Genomic DNA, 17978 nt, shown 5'->3' on the forward strand with positions numbered 1-17978 from the left:
CCTCTTCTTAGGAGATGCACACTGAGCTATTTAAGGGATAATATAAAAAGAGGTCAGTGACTCCCTTCCAGATGTTTCAGGGGGAAAAAAAGGACATGTACATGTGTGTACATGTACACAACACACAGAAAGAGCAAGTGGGAATGAGAACGCAAGGTGGTAAAATCTTCATAGTTGGTGAAATCTAGGTGAAGGAGATAATAGGTGTTCATATTCTATTCTTTCAAATTTTCAATGTGTTTGAAAAATGGCAGAATATTTCTTCTAGCTAAATACTACTTTCCTTTAGAGGAGCTTTGGCAAATATTTCTGTCTCCTTACATTTCCATGGATATTTTGACATAATTAGAGATTGTTACCTTGGCAAATACCTAGTCACTTGTTACCTTGGCAAATACCTAGTCACGTGATTGAATCTTATTCAATTGAAGCTTCCCCTTCCCACAAAGGGCTTGGTGACATATTTAACACATTAAAATCTTACAAATGATAATTAAGTGTATTTTTTTTATTGTGTTTCTCTTTTAAGGAGAGTTTTGTTTAAAAATTTCCTTGGACATTTTCTGTAGGGAGGATATATTAAATTCCTTATGATCTCTGTATAAGTTATTTAAAAAACTCACTTGATTATACATAGCTATTAATGCTTCTGGGATACACATCATCAAATTCCTCTAGCCCAGTAAATAGTTTGGTGGAGTGTCTAGGGAAGGAAGTTATAAAGATCCCTCTCATTTCATACCTTTACTTTAACAGTTAGCTTTTATATATTATGTGAGCGTGAACCACACATCAGGGGAACAGTTTATATTTTTCAGGGAGCTAAATCAAAGCAGCTGGGCAGTGGCTTTCAGCAAGTCTGCTTGTCAGGCTCCCTTGGGACTTCAGCAGCACTGTATCTGTAGTCTGATGGCCAGGAAATGACAGCTCTCTTCCCTGAGAAGTACCCAGGTTCTCCCTAATGGTTGCAAGAGGTTTTACAGATGAGAACAGTTTCAGCAACAAAGTGGCCCTGAGCATCGTGTTGAGGTTTTGGCTCACATCGGTTAGAAGTACTTCCTTCTCAAAGCATCCCATCTTCATCACTGTTGATTTTCATCACTCCTGTGAATACAAACCAGGCTCAGTTCTGTTTCTAGAGGCCACTCTGAGTAGATAGAAACAAGCCATAAGAACGTTAATTGGTTTCCTTCACTTATTTTTTATTTTTGTTTTAATTTTGTATCCCTGTTGAACATGCATGAAAGTTGAGCCACATAGCTTTTTCAGGGCTTTTTATGAAAAATACCAGTCCTCTATCATCTGCCCTCAGACACTTTCCCATTTCCTACAGCCCAGAGACTACTCCTTTAAACTTTGAGCTGTTTGCTTTTTCATGTACTTACCTCTGTATCATTAAATAATATACTTTTTTTTTTTTTTTTTAGAATAGTTGACATACAATGCTACATTAGCTTCAGGTGTACAATATAGTGATTCAACAAGTTTATACATTCTGCTATGCTCACTGCAAGTGTAGCTACCCCATCCCCATAAATCACTACTTATCACTACTGCAATATTGTAATATGCTTTCATTGATATTTCTTGATTTATTTTTCAGTGTTAGGCCTTACTGATTGATTTCTTCCTTTGGGAAATTAAGGTTTAGCTCATTTTACCACTCCTCCTCCCAGTACATATACATACTTCCCATCTCTCATTCTTCCTGAGTAGTTGTGGAATAATTTTCTTTAGAACTTCACTCAATGTCTGCATGATTATCATAGGATAAGGACTATACAACAGCTGAGTCATTTGGTAAACTACAGTTGTTTTTCCTTTCTTGCATACGTTTTATTTTTCCTAAAGTTAGCGATTGCATACATATGAAGAGAGGCAGATATAGAGATAAATAATTACAACACGGCTTTTAAATGTTAGATCAGAGATCTCTGCAATAATGTTGTGGGAACACAGAAGAGGAAGTTGACCCTGTTTCCTGTGAATTTATCCCTTTTTCATCCTAGACGCTTCCCCTCTTAATATAAATCTCCTCTCAGCATGTTGAGGCACAAGAGGCTTTTATCAGTTTCATCTTTGTCCCATAGTGCATTCCTACCAGCCCTGATCTGGACCTGCTGCCCTTCGTGCTTATAGCTCACATGTCATGCTAGATCTCTGTCCACTCCCACTTTCCCATTTCCTCTGGTCTCTTCTTTCCACAACTTTCATCAGTTAGATGTTGAACCTCCTGGGCTGACCTTCTGATTTCCTGTTCTTTCTTAATGATCTGTCAGTTTGTCAGGTCTTCACTGACTTCTCAGAGGCAAGATGTCTAACACTTGATTCTCCTCTGTCTGAGGTATTTCCACCAGTTGAAAGTCTAATTCCTTTCTTATCAGTATTCCTCCTCTTTTTGCCTGCAAAACACACTATTTTCTTATGATTGTAACCATTTCATTGCTAAGTAGTCATGTTACAGAATCTGCTTCACTCTGATGAGATGGTTAGTAAATTTCTTCTTTTCTGGCTAGGCTTGATTAATTTTGTGGCCCGTTTTTTACTTTCTGAGAATAAATATGTTCTCTTTTAGGATTATAATAGATTCCAATAGGGTGGAATATAGTAAAGTTTATGCTAGTTGACAGTATTTCTTTCAGGGCTGTGTTTACTAGGTAGAGAGCTGACAGGTTGACCAAAAGGACATAGCATAGCATAAAGTGGGGAATTTGTATTCACTGAGGAAGTTAGTTTTTCATGAGTTGCTCCTATAAGTAATGTGACCCAGTATCTAACAAGGGTTGATCCTATATGCTGTGCATATCTAATATGACACTCTTGGCATTAGCATTCAAACTATAAGTTAGAAACTCATCATCTGAATCACCTGTCCTTTCATTTCTCTGACCTAAGCACAGAATTGAAGTTCAGCGAAATGATTATTTCTGATAGTCTTTAAACAAACTCAGCTATTAATGCTTTTTTGCTTAGAGAATTGTGAGATAGCGGAAAAAGTCAAAGTTAAAATGAAGGGAAAGCAGATTTAAGAGCTTCTTTGTCTCTAGACCCAGTTTGGTAAATTTCCATACCTATTTGTTTTCAGATGGGACCAGTTTTCATATTTATATCTAGCAGGACTCCTTTAGTTACAAGTAACCAAAAAAAGTTGAATTGTTACAAAAGGAATTTATGGGCATTTCATGTGGTCAGAGGAGAGGCATGGATGCAGTTGGGCCTCAGGATAGACTGGAACTTAGGACTTTAATGTCCCAGGACATTGTTACTCTATCCTTCATCTCTTTGTCTCGAATGTCACAGTACCTGACACATAGTAGACCACTTAGTAAAATGTGTTTGAACAAGTGAATAAATCTTAACTTGTGGAAATTCTGGGAAACTCGAGGTAAAGGTATTTCTATTAATCTGGTTTTAGATGACCTTCTGAGCTAGTAGTGCTTTCTTTTATGAACCTACTAACAGGAATACTTTGCCTTTATTACAAGTCTTATACCACAGGGTCTCATAATTAACAGCTACTGTCAGTGGGCTGTGGTGCCTTTCAGCTTTATAGTGTGAAACCCAATTTCTAAACAGTTGTTTTTGACTCCTTTGCTGACCTATTCTAATTCTTCATCAAGATCATCTGTCTTGATCAGAACCCTCTGCAGGCATTCTTTGCAGGTAATTACGTAGCTAATATGCCCTTAGATATGGCATCAGAAATGTTAGCAACTTTCCTTCTCTTGTTGCAAGACACCAAGAATCAAGTGGGCACCGTGGTTAGAAATAGCATGATGGCCATGCACACCAGACACTATGCCTGCATTTCTCACAGGAAATAAGGACCAAAATAGAACCGCTTCCTTTGATGAGAAAAACTTCTTTGGGGAAAGGGGGAGTACAAATACTATAGGCTGCTAAATGTGTCCCTTCCTGCCGTTGGTCAGACCATAGATGAGGGGGCCAAGCGCCTGTGCATTACCAATTGTTTATTTTGCCAAGAAAGGACTTAATGGTTATCTCAGGGAAGCAATAAAGATTAGTGGCCTAGTCTCAGTTATAATTATATATGTTCTAATGTTTTTACATTTTTATTGTATATTTTATTTGTATTGATTGTGATTGAACACTGAAAACAGTTTATAATCTCCCACTTTTTCTTGACCAGTGATCAATCATAATTGGACATCAGGTGTAATACTTGATTGATTAGCTTCTCTGGACCCTTTTCTTTTTTACTCCTATGCTTGAAAACAGGTAGGATCTGAGCATTCTCTCTTGCCTCCCCAGAAACCTCAGCATCTTATTGCTAGCAAATTAGGCCATATAAGTTTTTAACAAAATTCAAGGTAGATCCAGGATTTTATGCCCAAGTCTTTGTGTTTGATTCTCAAAGAGCCTTAAGCAAATTCTGATTTTGAAAAAGAACCATTTTTTCTAAACTCCATGTCTGTGAAGAGTCTGATCATTATTATTTGTTTTGGTTTGGTGTTTTTGATAGAGAGGATGCACCTTCTCTAACATATTCATTCAAGGCCACATTTAGATTAGCTGTTCTGCTTTTGGGTGAAAAACCATTATTCCCAGTTCTTATCAGTTACCTTTCTTTTCTCCTTGCCATCAAAGGTCTTCAAAAAGTTTCTTGTAGTGATGTCTCCTAACAACAGCAATAACATTTATTTACTTATTCAGCATCTGCTCTCTTCCAAGTATCACCTTAGATCTTGTGTGGTATAAGGATGAGTAAGGAATGTTCCATGCAGTTTGCTATACTGCATAGGAAATAAAGGTGAAATACAGGCTGCATAGCCTGTAGGTTCAGAATGGGAACACTAGTAATAGTGTAGAAGGCCAGTTACAAAATCCTCTTCTGGCTTATGATTAATGTCTTTATAAAAACTTTCTGTGCCATTCTTTCAAATTCCTATACATTTGACAAAAATTACCCTCTAATTTCCTTAAGAAGAGTGAACTATGTTAGAGTCTTTCTTCTTTTATTAATAGCTTTTTTGAGGTATAATAACATGTAATAAACTGAATATTTAAAGTATACAGTTTCATAACTTTTGATATTCATAGATACTTATGAAACTATCACCACAGTCAAGATAATGAATATGTCTATGACACCCCCCCCCCCAAAATATCATCAGACTCCTGGGGAATCCCTCTCCCTTGACCCATGTCACCCTCCTCTCCCACTCCTAGGAATCTGCTTCCAGTTACTTGATACATCTTATATTTTCTAGAACTTTATATAAATGGGATCACACAGTATATACTTTTTTTTTAATCTGGCTTCTTTCACTCAGCATAATTATTTTGAGATCTTTCCTGTTGTTATGTATATCAGTAACTTACTCGTTTTATTGCACTGGAGCAATGGAAGCAGTGGAAGGCGCTTTACTCTCTAAAACTTATATTTACTCCCCCAAACAAACATATTGACCTCCATACTTTCACTTTTGAAATCGTTTTTTAAAAAAGAGCATTTTGATTCAAAATATAAAAAGTACTCAAAATATAATAAAAATATTAAAGTAATACATACATAACATAAATGTAAAGATGAAAAATAACATTACAAAAATTTTGAACCACTTACCAAGCTAACAAACAGGACATTACCATACATTAGCTAGTTGTATAGCATTCTGTAATCATATGTTCCTTCATCCCAGAAATAATCATTATTTTGTGTTTGTTATTCTCTTGCTTCTTCTAATAGTTTAACTCTATGTGTATGTCTGATTTTGCCTGGTTTTATGCTTTTTAACTTTATGCAAATGTTATTATATGTTTTCTTCTATGACTTATTATTATCTTTCATTAAACTCTCATCAATATGTTTGACAAATTAAAAAAAGCATTTTGCTTTTTCAGTCTTTAATCTTTATAAAATATTTACTTATCTGAAGCTAAGCCATAGCTTTAGTTTCATTTGTTATTCGTTGTTAAATTCCAGTGAAATTAAAGTTAACCTTGGTTTTAACTTTTAACTGTGCTTGTTTCCTAATTCTCAACTATTTACCATTTATCCAGCCATCATATTACATGCAGTAAGTTAAATCACCTGAAAGTACATGGCAGATCCTCAGGAATACTCTGCTCTCCAACTTTCAGACGTGGAGATCCTGTCATTATCAGGAAATGACTTTCCATATGACCTATTTATATGTAAGGAAGCCTTTGGGGGAGACCTAGCAACACAACGGTCCTTATCCTGTTATTCAGTAGTTTGCTGGCTGTTTTTATAGTCAGTGTACACTGCTCTGCCTGACACATCAACTGACCACTTTAAATTGGGCCAGCTTACTCATGTACCCTGCTAGAGTCAGTGTCCAAAAGCAAGCCAGGGGCAGTGTATGTTCTAAGTAATGATCACCTATTTAGATTCAGACCACCTAGCTTGCAGTCCTGTGGCTTGTTCTTATGTTAATTGTTCTTCTAGTCCTAAATTCACAGTTCAGCTGTGGTACCTGTTTCCTGATCTTTTAAGGACATAAATTGGACTTCCTCCTTTGGCTTATGTGTTGGATTTTGGCTTTGTTTATTCCCTGATTTAGTATCCCTCATTATCTTGAGTAAGAAACTACATCTGCAGATTTAATTTTGTGCAGTCAAATCACAAAAAAAAGGCAGCTCTGTCTCTCCCATCTTCTTTTGTCCCAGCTAGGAAAGAGGAGGATCAAGGATGAATCCAACATCTGTTTTGGGGCCACAGAGCTGAGTTTTCGGGAATATGGCAAACCACTTGGCAGAAGTGGGAAATGGAAAAACTTTCCCTTTTAGCTTTTAGATCATAAAATTTTCTGTTTCTAGATTCTCTTGTGTGACTGTCTAATTGCTGGCAGTCCTCAGTCAGTGATCATGCTATCTTCAGGACTTTCGGATTCTCCTCATGTTGTTATTCTTTCCTGTTTTCCCAGAACAACTCCTTTGGACAGATCATTCCCATGCCCTGCTTGAATATCTGTAAATAAGGATTTTTTTTTCCTACCTAGCAAAATGAAGTGGTATCTGGTAGCTTTTATGAATATTTCTAGACCTTTCATATGACCATTCCTAAAAACTGCTTCTCCGTGGTTTGCAAATTATGGTGTGGCCTCTAAAATTACAGATCATATAGTCAGGGACTCAGTTGACTTACCTGTTATATCGGGAGGGCATTTCTTATCTTAAATCTTCAGAGTACTTATCTGATTTTCTCCACACATATCATACCTCCTAATATTCTAGCTGCTTAATCACTTAACTGTTGGGTTCTGTTATAATAATTAATGGCAATGAATAGTCCATTTCTGGAGAAATGCCAGTTATATACCTGAATTTTTATTTTTGTGAAGATCTTGGTGAGTGTTTGCATTTTATCTGTTGTTTCTCATAGCAAGGATGATATTCCCCTTTAAAGTTATATTTCCACTGGGGTTTAGAGGACAATTAATAAGAACTGACAATATCACCCACATGATTATATCATAAGGGGTATCTAGTCTGTCTCCAAGACATACTCAAGTCATTTGCAAATGATGAAAAGTCTTAACCTTATTCTTCTATGTGTCCTAGAATATTTACATCCTCAGATTCCCTAGCAGGGATTTATAAAAGAGGTCACTTTAAAAACAGTATTTCTGGGGTGCCTGGGTGGCTCAGTTGGTTAAGTGTCTGTCTTCAGCTCAGGTCATGATCCCAGGGTCCTGGGATCGAGCCCCACATGGGGCTTGTTGCTCAGGGGGGAGCCTGACTCTCCCTCTGCCAGCTGCTCCCCCCACTTATGCTAACTCTCTCCCTTGCTCACCCTATCTGAATGAATAAGTAAAATCTTTTTTTAAAAAAATCACAATATTTCCTATAAAATGACAAAAGAGTGAGTTATATAAAAGTTTAATTTTTTCTATCTTTTGAAGACCTAAGTATTCTTATTGTCAATCCAGATTTTAAATTTAACCTAGCCCCTTATGCTGCTCAACTTTTTCTGTGTTGTGAAAAATGTTTTCATCCTGGATCTTACTCCTTGGTCTTTCTCTGATTAACATAGAGTGGGTTCCTTGTAAGACAGGAGATTTTTTGAATAAAGAAAAGGAACCTAGGTAATGAATATGAACTGGATGGAATTTTGTCTCAAGGGACGATGGAGAAAATTTACTGGAGACATAACAACATATCCAAATAGTGGTTTATGCAGGGATAGAGATCATCTGTGCAAACAATACATCATGTTTTAGCAGTAGATGATTCTTTTTTCCTTTTTTTTTTTTAAGATTTATTTATTTATTTGCGAGAGAAGAGTGAGTGGAGGAGTTGCAGAGGGAGAAAGAGAGAATTTCAAGCAGGTTCCACACTCAGCACAGAGTCTAGTGTGGGACTCGATCTCATGACCTGAGGTAAAATCAAAAGTCGGACTCAACTGACCGAGCCACCCAGGCACCTTTCTTTTTCTGTTTTTTAGTAAGTTCCTAGGACATCCTGATTTTTTTCATCCTGATTTTATTCTGTGGATAATGGCTTTGTCTTAACAGCAGTAGGCTTATTGTTACCTAGGCTTTAGCTACCATGACCTAATTTCTAATATGAAAGTTTATGTTTGTTTGTTTTATTATTTTTCCCTTTTAGATCCATTTTTCCTGTCCACCCCTCCTTCAGAATCATCGCCTTGGCAGAGCCCCCCGTTATTGGAAGCACAACACAGCAGTGGCTGGGACCAGAATTCTTAACCATGTTCTTTTTCCATTATATGAAACCACTTGTCAGAAGTGAAGAAATTCAAGTGATAAAGGAAATGGTAAGAGTAAGGCTAGCTCTAGGCTGTTGCGTTCAGCTGTCAGAGCAGAGGTGGACATTTCTGGCTGCTTCTTCCCGTTTACTCCCAAATTTCCTGATTTAATGGTTCTCACACTTAAGCACTTTTCAGAATCGTTTGGAGGGCCTGTTAAAATGCAAGTTGCTGAGTCACTAGGTCTGGGGCAGTACATGATAATTTGCATTTCTAAAGTTCTTAGGTGGTGCCCTTGCTGCTGATCTGGAGACCACACTTTGAGAACTGTGGATGTCAGCCGTCTCCTCCACTTTCCTCATTTGGAGGCAGTTTTAGGATTCATTTTCCTTCTCTATTCAGCCAGAGATGACTATTTTAAGTTCCTACTCTAAAGGGAGGCCAGGGCGCCTGGGTGGCTCAGTGGGTTAAGCCGCTGCCTTCAGCTCAGGTCATGATCTCAGGGTCCTGGGATTGAGCCCTGAGTCGAGTCAGGCTCTCTGCTTGGCAGGGAGCCTGCTTCCCTTTCTCTCTCTCTGCCTGCCTCTCTGCCTACTTGTGATCTCTCTCTGTCAAATAAATAAATAAAATCTTTAAAAAAAAATAAATAAAGGGAGGCCAAATATACTTTAGTTCCTTAGATTTTAGAAAATACGAAGTCGCCCTGTTCCCCTCAGTACCATATTGTATCCTGTACTTACTAGTTATCTGGTGGCGAGCAATGTGCGCAATGCATTATTTCAGTGTCTGCCTTAAGTGCTTCACACTTCTGGAGTTCTAGAACTGCATTGTTTAAAGTAGCACCAGCCACATTCAATAAATTTTTTTTAAATATTTTATTTATTTATTTGACAGAAGTCACAAGTAGGTAGAGAGGCAGGCAGAGAGAGAGGAGGAAGCAGACTCCCCGCAGAGCAGAGAGCCCGATGCGGGGCTCCATCCCAGGACCCTGGGATCATGACCTGAGCCAAAGGCAGAGGCTTTAACCCACTGAGCCACCCAGGTGCTCCCACATTCAATAAATTTTAAAAGTTCAGCTTCTCAGTCATATTTCAAGTGGTCAGTAAACACCTGAGGGCTTTTGACTACCATATCAGACAGCATAGGTAGGTAAAGAACATTTCCATCATCACAGAAAGTTCTGTTGGGCAATGTTGTTCTCGATCACAAATAATTAACCTTTTGCATAAATGTACTCATTCCCTTTGAAATACTAGAACAAGCGGATTAATTTTAGGTCTTGTGAGCTTGGTGGTGGATAAGGGCATAGGCTTTAAAGTCAAACAGCTTACTTTTAAATGCCAAATGCCAAATGCCAAACTGTTCCTTCTCAGTCGGTAAGTGTCTGCCTTCTGCTCAGGTTATGATCCCTGGGTCCTGGGATTGAGCCCTGCATTGGGAATTCCTGCTCAGCGGGGAGCCTGCTTCTCCCTCTCCCGCTTACCCTGCTTGTGTTCCCTCTCTCTCGCTCTCTCTGTCAAATAAATAGATAAAATCTTTTTTTTTTTTTTAAGATTATTTATTTATTTGACAGACAGAGATCACAAGTAGGCAGAGGCAGGCAGAGAGAGAGAGGAGGAAGCAGGCTCCCTGCCGAGCAGAGAGCCCGACGCGGGGCTCTATCCCAGGACCCTGGGATCATGACCTGAGCCGAAGGCAGAGGCTTTAACCCACTGAGCCACCCAGGCGCCCCTATAGATAAAATCTTAAAAAAAAAAAAAAAAAAAATGCCAGATCCATTCCTTATCAGCTTCCAGATCTTGGGTGAATTACTCAACCATAGTTTCTTCACCTGAAGTTGGGGATAATACTGATGCTTTTATCGCAGGATTTAAAGAACGAATAAGATAAAATATGTACTGAAAAGAATGTAGAATTTTCAAGTGCCTGTCACTTGTATGACCAAAGAAACCCTGAGCAGTTTCCTTCTAAAGTGGTTACATTATACCAGTCATTGTTCTGATATCTCTCTGACCTTTTTAAATTAAAATTATAAAACATGTCATTGTTTCAGCTTAATTTCTCATAATTTAATTCAGTTAAATATTTAATTAGATTAAAGTTGTCACAGTTCAAGCAACCAGCCTGTGTTAGTTAGGCAACTGTTCCTCCAGAATTCATTGATAAACTGATTATTCCCTTAGGTATGTGGTTTAAAAGTCCTTGAAAAAATGAACAGCATGGGCATCCATTCTTTGTTGCAGAATACCTATGTCACTTGGTAGATAAAAGATTACTACTAAGTGAAGGAAGGAGTTTGGTTTTAGTAAGAAAAATGCCTAAATTAGAGTTTAGGAAATCTTGCCAAAGCTAACAAACAGGGAAATAATTATAAAAAGTTTTTTTATGGGTACACTTTATGCCAGTTTTTAATTGAGTTAGAGGCTCCTTTCAGTTTTATCCTGGTGATGGAATTATAAATGAAGAGTGGCTTGGTTTCAACTACCTGATTATTAAAGAGAAAGAAGAGGCAGAAGTGTTTCCTGGGAAAATGAATAGGCAGATTTATCCAGGAGTTAAACATGTTACCCATTACCAGGGACTTTTTTTTTTTAAAAGATTTTATTTAGGGGCACCTGGGTGGCTCAGTGGGTTAAGCCTCTGCCCTCAGCTCAGGTCATGATCTCAGGGTCCTGGGATCGAGCCCTGCATCGGGCTCTCTGCTCAGTGGGGAGCCTGCTTCCCCCCTCTCTCTCTGCCTGCCTCTCTGCCTACTTGTCATTTCTCTCTCTGTCAAATAAATAAAATCTTTAAAAAAAAGATTTTATTTATTTGTTTGACTGAGAGACAGTGAGAGAGGGAACACAAACAGGGACAGTGGGAGGGGGAGAAGCAGGCTTCCCACCAAGCAGGAAGTGTGATGTGGGGCTTGATCCCAGCACCCTGGGATCATGACCTGAGCCAAAGGCAGACACTTAACGACTGAGCCACCCAGGTGCCCCACACCAGGACTTTCTTAAAAATATAATTCTAATATTGTTTGCCAGGTAGCCAGAATTTCTGGTTGATTGACCAGATATCCCCACTTAGTCTTTCTGTCTTTTCTCAATTCTCTCATAACATAGGTCCCAAATATACCTCAGGAAGCTTTGGACAGATTGTTAACATTTACACACAAACTCAGAGAGACACAGGATCCCACGGTAAGTCTGGGCTTTTTCCCATAGGATTTTTTGTTGACATGCTGCTGCTTTATGTTCTCAGAGTTTAATGCTTTAAAATCTATTTTTCAAACTGGTATTTTCATCTCTTATGCTGTGCTTTGCCCTGTGCATATATTTTACCCTTTCAGTGGTTTGAACACAGACTTCAGCTACTCATGGTTGGTCTTGTAGGAGAAAACTAGCTTTAGAGCTTGGTGATCCTAGGGGTTCAGTTCTGGCCCCCGATCTCCTGTGCTGAGCAATCTCATCTAGTCTTATGGCTTCAAGTGTGACCTCTTCTGTTAACGGTAACCTCTTTCTCTTCAGCTTCTAGCTTCTCTTTTCTCATCGATTCTATGTTTGTAATTGTGTTTCCTTTCTGGGATGGTGTAAGGGTAGAAAACATTTCCCTTCTTTTCTTTTATATTCTTTGGCTGGCCTAATGATTACATTCACACGAGACAAACCTATAGGAGAAAACCCAATTTAATTCCATATGTACAGGGCCCCATAAAAATATTAGACTTACAGCAGTGATCAAAGCAGACAGCTTTTATACTTTAGACAGACAAGAAGTTTGTAAAGAATTGACAAGACCAGGAAGTTTGGCCTTGAGGTAGTAAATTAGTGACAAGGTAACAAAGTTTGTTTATATTGCCATCTTGGCCCTGTGTTCCTTACTGCTGGTGATAAGGATGCCTCCTACCTGCCTGGGACAGAAAGGGTTCCTTTTTTCATAGGCAGATTTATTTCCTGCTTTTGGGGGGCAGAGGAGGGTTAGAATGCCCTTCTTTTATTAGCTGTTTCTTATGTAACATTAATTGAAACTAACAAATATGTCAAAATGGCATATTTTGGGGTGGCATATCCTGCCCCTCCACCCCTTTGAAAATTTTTTGCCTAACTATTATTTTAGCGTTCACAGTTGAAAACGCTTTTGCTCTATAACCAAAATTTCCCCCTACTGTCAAAAATCCAATACACTCAATATAATTCATACCGTATTGGGATGAAATGAAAAGGTTTTCAATCTGAGGTTTTTAAGCAATAATTAATATTTTAAATAGACCAAGGCAAATTATGTATTTGTGCACAAAGGAATAAAAGGACTAAGGAAATGTTATTTGCTTTGGGCTGGAATTTTAATACTGAAGCCTGGTTATATCATGTCATCTAAAGCATGGTTTGTGATTATATGTGCATTTGGATAGCAAGAGATGAAGAACTAATTCTTCTTTAACAAGTACAGTTTGATAAGCAAAGTCTTTTAAAACACAGGGCACATGGGGAATAAAAAAGAGGGACTTGATGTTTAAAAAGTTGGAAACCACTGCATCTGTTACAAGGATCAAGGGCTGTCACCAACTGTGAATCTCAGTGTTCTCATCTCTAAAATACAAGTGCTATATACTTCATAAGGAGGTTGTGATGTTTAAACATGAAAATGTGTGTGAAGAATCTCTTTCTTAGTAGCTGCTTAATAAGTGGTAGTTTTTTTTTTTCACTTCCCAACTAGATACTCTGAGATCAATATAAATCCAACATACCTTGTCTTTCCCCCTTTAAATCTATTTGTATTTCTTATTTAATTTTCTGGCTGTGTTAATAATGTCTCCTTGCTTTCCCGTGATCTCCACTTAACCTGATAGCAGATCTTATCAGTTTAGCATCATGATGTTTCATCCATTCTCTTACCTATTGACGGTAATTGTCCTAGTATTTGGTTTCATAATCTTTCTCCTGAAATACTGCCCTTTCCTTTTGACTGCTGTCACCACCAACAGTTCAATCCTCATGTGGCCCTCGATTACTTTCCTGGGCCTGTTATAACAAATTACCATAAACTGCTGGTTTATAGCAACAGAAATTTATTTGGCGCCATTCTAGGTGCCAGAAGTTTGGAATGTGTATTACTGAGTTAAAGTCGAGGTATCAACAGCACTCCCTCAGGGGCTCAAGGGGAGAATCTGTCCCTTACGTTTTCCAGGTCCCAGTGGCGGTCAGCATTCCTTGACTTGGGGCCTCATGATCTTAATCTCTGCCTCCATCTTCAGTTCACCTTCCCTCCAATGTGTCTGTTCAGACCTCTGTCTGCCTCCCTTTTACAAGGGTACATGCAATTACATTTAGGGGCCACCCAGATAATCCAGGACAATTTCTTCATCTCAAAACTTTTAATTTAATGTGGTCTGCAAAGTTAACTTTGCCATATGAGGTAAAACTCGCACGTTCCAAGGATTAGGATGTGGATATCTTTGGGGAGGGGACCATTTTCCAGTTTTCACAGGCCCCTTATTAATCCCCCTGGGATTGATAACTTCATCTCCAGTTTGTCCATTACTTGTTCTTTCTCAGCTACACCATTCTCTGTCTTGTTCCTTGAACCCACTCGTGTCTGCCTCAGGGCCCTTGGCACTCAGTGTTTCCTCTGCATAGATTGTTCTTTCCCAGATAACTACAGGTTTGAATTTGCTCCGATGTCACCTTTTCATCGAGGCCTGCCTGACGTACTCCATTTAGAATCACCTTTCTGCCCCCCATTTCATTCCTCTCTCTCTTTCCGCTTGAAGGTTCTTCGTAAGGCTTATTACCCTTTGACGTAATATATGCTTTACTCACTTTTTTTAATTGCCTATTTCCCCTCACTCAAATTTAAGTTTCAAGAAAGCAGGGGTTTTGTTTGGTCCCTGCTGTATCCACAGCATCTAGAATTTCGCCTGCTGTGTAGTAGCTGGTCAACAAGTGTCTGTTAAGTAAATGAATGAATAGCTCAGCCATAGTATCTCTGGAGTGGCCTTTCCCAGATCCAGCTCCTAAGTCCTCCCCCCTCATTAAACTGTTAAGGGATGAAGGACAGCCTGCTGAATAAGCATGCCCACCCAGTTCCATCACACTGCATGCTGCCTTTCTAGCTTCCCTTCCTACAGCTTCTCCTGAAGCACCCTCAGCCCTCCTGCACTTCCCTTCTTCCTGCTTGCCAAGCCTGGCATATACCCAGATGCCTCTGTTGCCAGGGACGCCAGAATGCACTTTCCCCCTGTCCCCTGTCAGGTCTGTCTCAGCCACTCAGACAGAAGTAACCTCTCTCTCCAGCGTGCTCTCCTAACACTTGACTTAGGACTCTGTTACCGACCTGTGGTAGCCGTAGCACGGGTTTATTTTCATCTCCTCAATTAGTACTTGAACTCCCTGAACACAGTGTGATTTATTCTTCTTTCTCATTTTCCAACCTGGTGCCAGGTCCATGAGAGACACGTAACAAGTGTTTAGTGGGTGAATGAATAAAGTGATTAAATAATTGCTAATTTATTAGTGCATTGTCCCTAGAGTTTTCTCTCCCTGAGAACAGTATATTTTCATAAAAGGAATAATTCTTGAAGAGGAAGAAGAGAAAATTTATTGAAAAAAATTTCCAATCAGATCCTTCATATTTTTAAGCTGAATTACTATAACTCATCATGCTAATACAAAAAACCTTTGAGGTATGCTCTTAAACTCCATAACCATGGTAACTAAGGGAAATGTGCTCATATCCTCACACTCTCTTTTTTCAAGATAAAACTGCAATTAGAAATTTAATGCTATAAACGTTAAACACATGAGGGATTTTCTAATAAAGTGCATTCTCAATTTTTAATTGGTAATATGAGAGCAGAAATAAGCAAACCCTTTATTCAACACCTTACATGGCTTGACATAAAGCTTTGCTATGTTTTTTTTTAACACTGGGTGTTATTGTAAAGCATTTCGGTGTTGTAACTGAGAAAGCTGGTATTTTTCAAATTCGTGAGACGTCCTTACTGATCACTGGAATGAAACCTGAAGGCTGTATTCAGTGTCCTTCTTGGGTGAGGCTAGAATAGTGTACGTTACACGAGGAAGTTACTATGTGGCTTGTTGGGACTCTTGTCATGACAATCCTCAGGTTGGAGTGATTTATCAAACATTTTCCACGATTAAAGTAGGAATTTTTTGTGGGCCCACATATTCAGAATGGGAATTGCTGAGTCATATTTCGCTTCTGATACTTTAAATCATACTGGCTCAAATAACCTTATCCTTCTTTCTCATATCCATCAGGTGCCAAGTCTCTGAAACGTTTGTTGATTCCTTCTCTCCACTCCTTTTTGCCAGTAACCTTACTGCATCTTATCATTTTATAGACAGATCATTGCGGTAGCTTTCTGTTTCCTGTCTCAGTTCTCTCTGTCCTTCAGCTACTTTGCTTGCTACCACCAGATTAATCGTTCTAAATTCATATTACCACTTTGCACATGACAAAGTCCTGTTGCCTTTAGGAGTAAGGCCAAACTCCTCCAAGGGTCAGTCCCAGGTCTTTGCTTCTTAGGAGCGAGTTTGCCAACAAGACCCTCTAGTAAAGCCGGGCTGGTTTCCTCACATTTCTGCATCTACTCCTGTTCCTTTTGCTCTCATGCCTTTGTTCATAGCATTTCTTGTGCCCACTTGAACATTTTCATTTTAAGCCCCTCTAGCAGTTGTCAAGTGCTTCACTTATTTTGGCATTAAATTGTATGCTATTTTGAATTGCAATTTATGCTTTCTTATATTTAAATATTGTCTCCATGTCTAGAATGCAAATTTCTTGAAAACAAGGATGAACCAAATGTTTGCTTATAAATGGGTTCTTTGAGACATAGAATGTGTTTTTTAATAGAAAAAGGAATACATCATAAATGGTGATCATGCTCCCAACCTAGTCCCCAGAGGACCATTTATTCTGTGTTGTAGCTGAGATAGAATACTAACCACAGCACACCAGCACCTCATGGAGCTGCGAAATATACACAGGAGGAGAGATCCCTGCCCTCTGTTCTTCCTTGGGACCTACTAAGATCACCTTAATTGAAATGCTGAAACAAGCCAGTATGCAGTGTCTCTCCAGCATCTTGGCACCCTCCCACCATCCATCGCAAACCCTCTGCTAACTTCACGGAGTCCTCTTCTGCATTCCCTTAGGGGCTCAGGGCCACTGTACTACCCCCATCACTCCCATGACATTTCACCCTGGCCTCTTCGGCCCTCCTAAAGGGCTCGTTGCTTTGAAAGTTCTTCTCTCTTCTGGTTTTTAATGAAAACTGCTGTCTCCCAATGCTGCTGATCTAAATTGGGAATTAATCCAATAATAATTTGATGCATTAAATTCATACTAAAATACAGGTCACATCCCCTTCCTATGTTAGATTTTTTTTTTTTTCATTTTGAAGAGGCTGACTTTTAACAATAATTGCTGACATTTGTTGAGCACCCCTGCGTCTGACCTCTGCTAAGTGCTTTAGAACAATTTTCTTTTCTCTCTCTTTTTCTTTTTTTAGTTTCAAGTTTTTTATTTTAATTCCTATTTGTTAACATACAGTGTAATGTGTTTCAGGTATAGAATTTAGTGATTCATCACTTACATACAATGCCCAGTGCTCATCACAAGTGCCCTCCTTAATCCCCATCCCCTATTTATCCATCCTCCATCCACCTCCCCTCCAGCAACTCTCAGTTTGTTCTCTATAGTTAAGAGTCTGTTTTCTGGTTTGCCTCTTCTTTTCCTCCTATGTTCATCTGTTTTGTTTCTTACATTCCACATGTGAGTGAAATCATATGTTGTCTTTCTCTGACTCACTGACTTTGCATAATATTCTCTAGCTCCATCCATGTCACTGCAAATGGCAAACTTTCATTCTTTTCTATGGCTCAGTAATACTCCATACACACACACACACACATACACACAGCCCATATCTTCTTTATTCATTCATTAGTCAGTGGATGTTTGGGCTCTTTCCACAATATGGCTATTGTTGATAATGATGCTATAAACTTTGGGGTGCACGTATCCCTTCAAATTGGGATTTTTGTATCCTTTGGTTAAATACCTAGCAGTGCAATTGATGGATTGGAGAGTAGATCTACTTTTAACTTTTTGAGGAACCTCCATACTGTTTTCCACAGTGGCTGCACCAGTTTGCATTCCCACCAATAGTATAAGAGGGTTCCCCTTTCTCTGCCTACCCGCTAATAATTGCTGTTTTCTGTGTTGTTAATTTTAGTTGTTCTGACAGGTGTAGGGTGCTTTCTCACCATGATTTTGG

At 38.8% G+C, this 17978-nt stretch overlaps 1 protein-coding gene across 1 annotated transcript in view; it reads left to right on the plus strand.

The window, feature by feature from the left end:
- Window positions 1–17978, plus strand: part of LOC111147002 (von Willebrand factor A domain containing 8) — a 335372-nt gene that overhangs the window by 107874 nt on the left and 209520 nt on the right. The window contains exons 15-16 of the mRNA XM_022502835.1: window positions 8596–8764; window positions 11800–11877. Of these exons, the coding sequence (XP_022358543.1) occupies window positions 8596–8764; window positions 11800–11877 (247 nt within the window). The remainder of the gene's footprint in view (window positions 1–8595; window positions 8765–11799; window positions 11878–17978) is intronic.

This window comes from Enhydra lutris, unplaced genomic scaffold (assembly GCF_002288905.1).
Source record: "Enhydra lutris kenyoni isolate GAN:26980312 unplaced genomic scaffold, ASM228890v2 scaffoldscaffold15, whole genome shotgun sequence".
NCBI classification, from domain to species: Eukaryota; Metazoa; Chordata; class Mammalia; order Carnivora; family Mustelidae; genus Enhydra; species Enhydra lutris.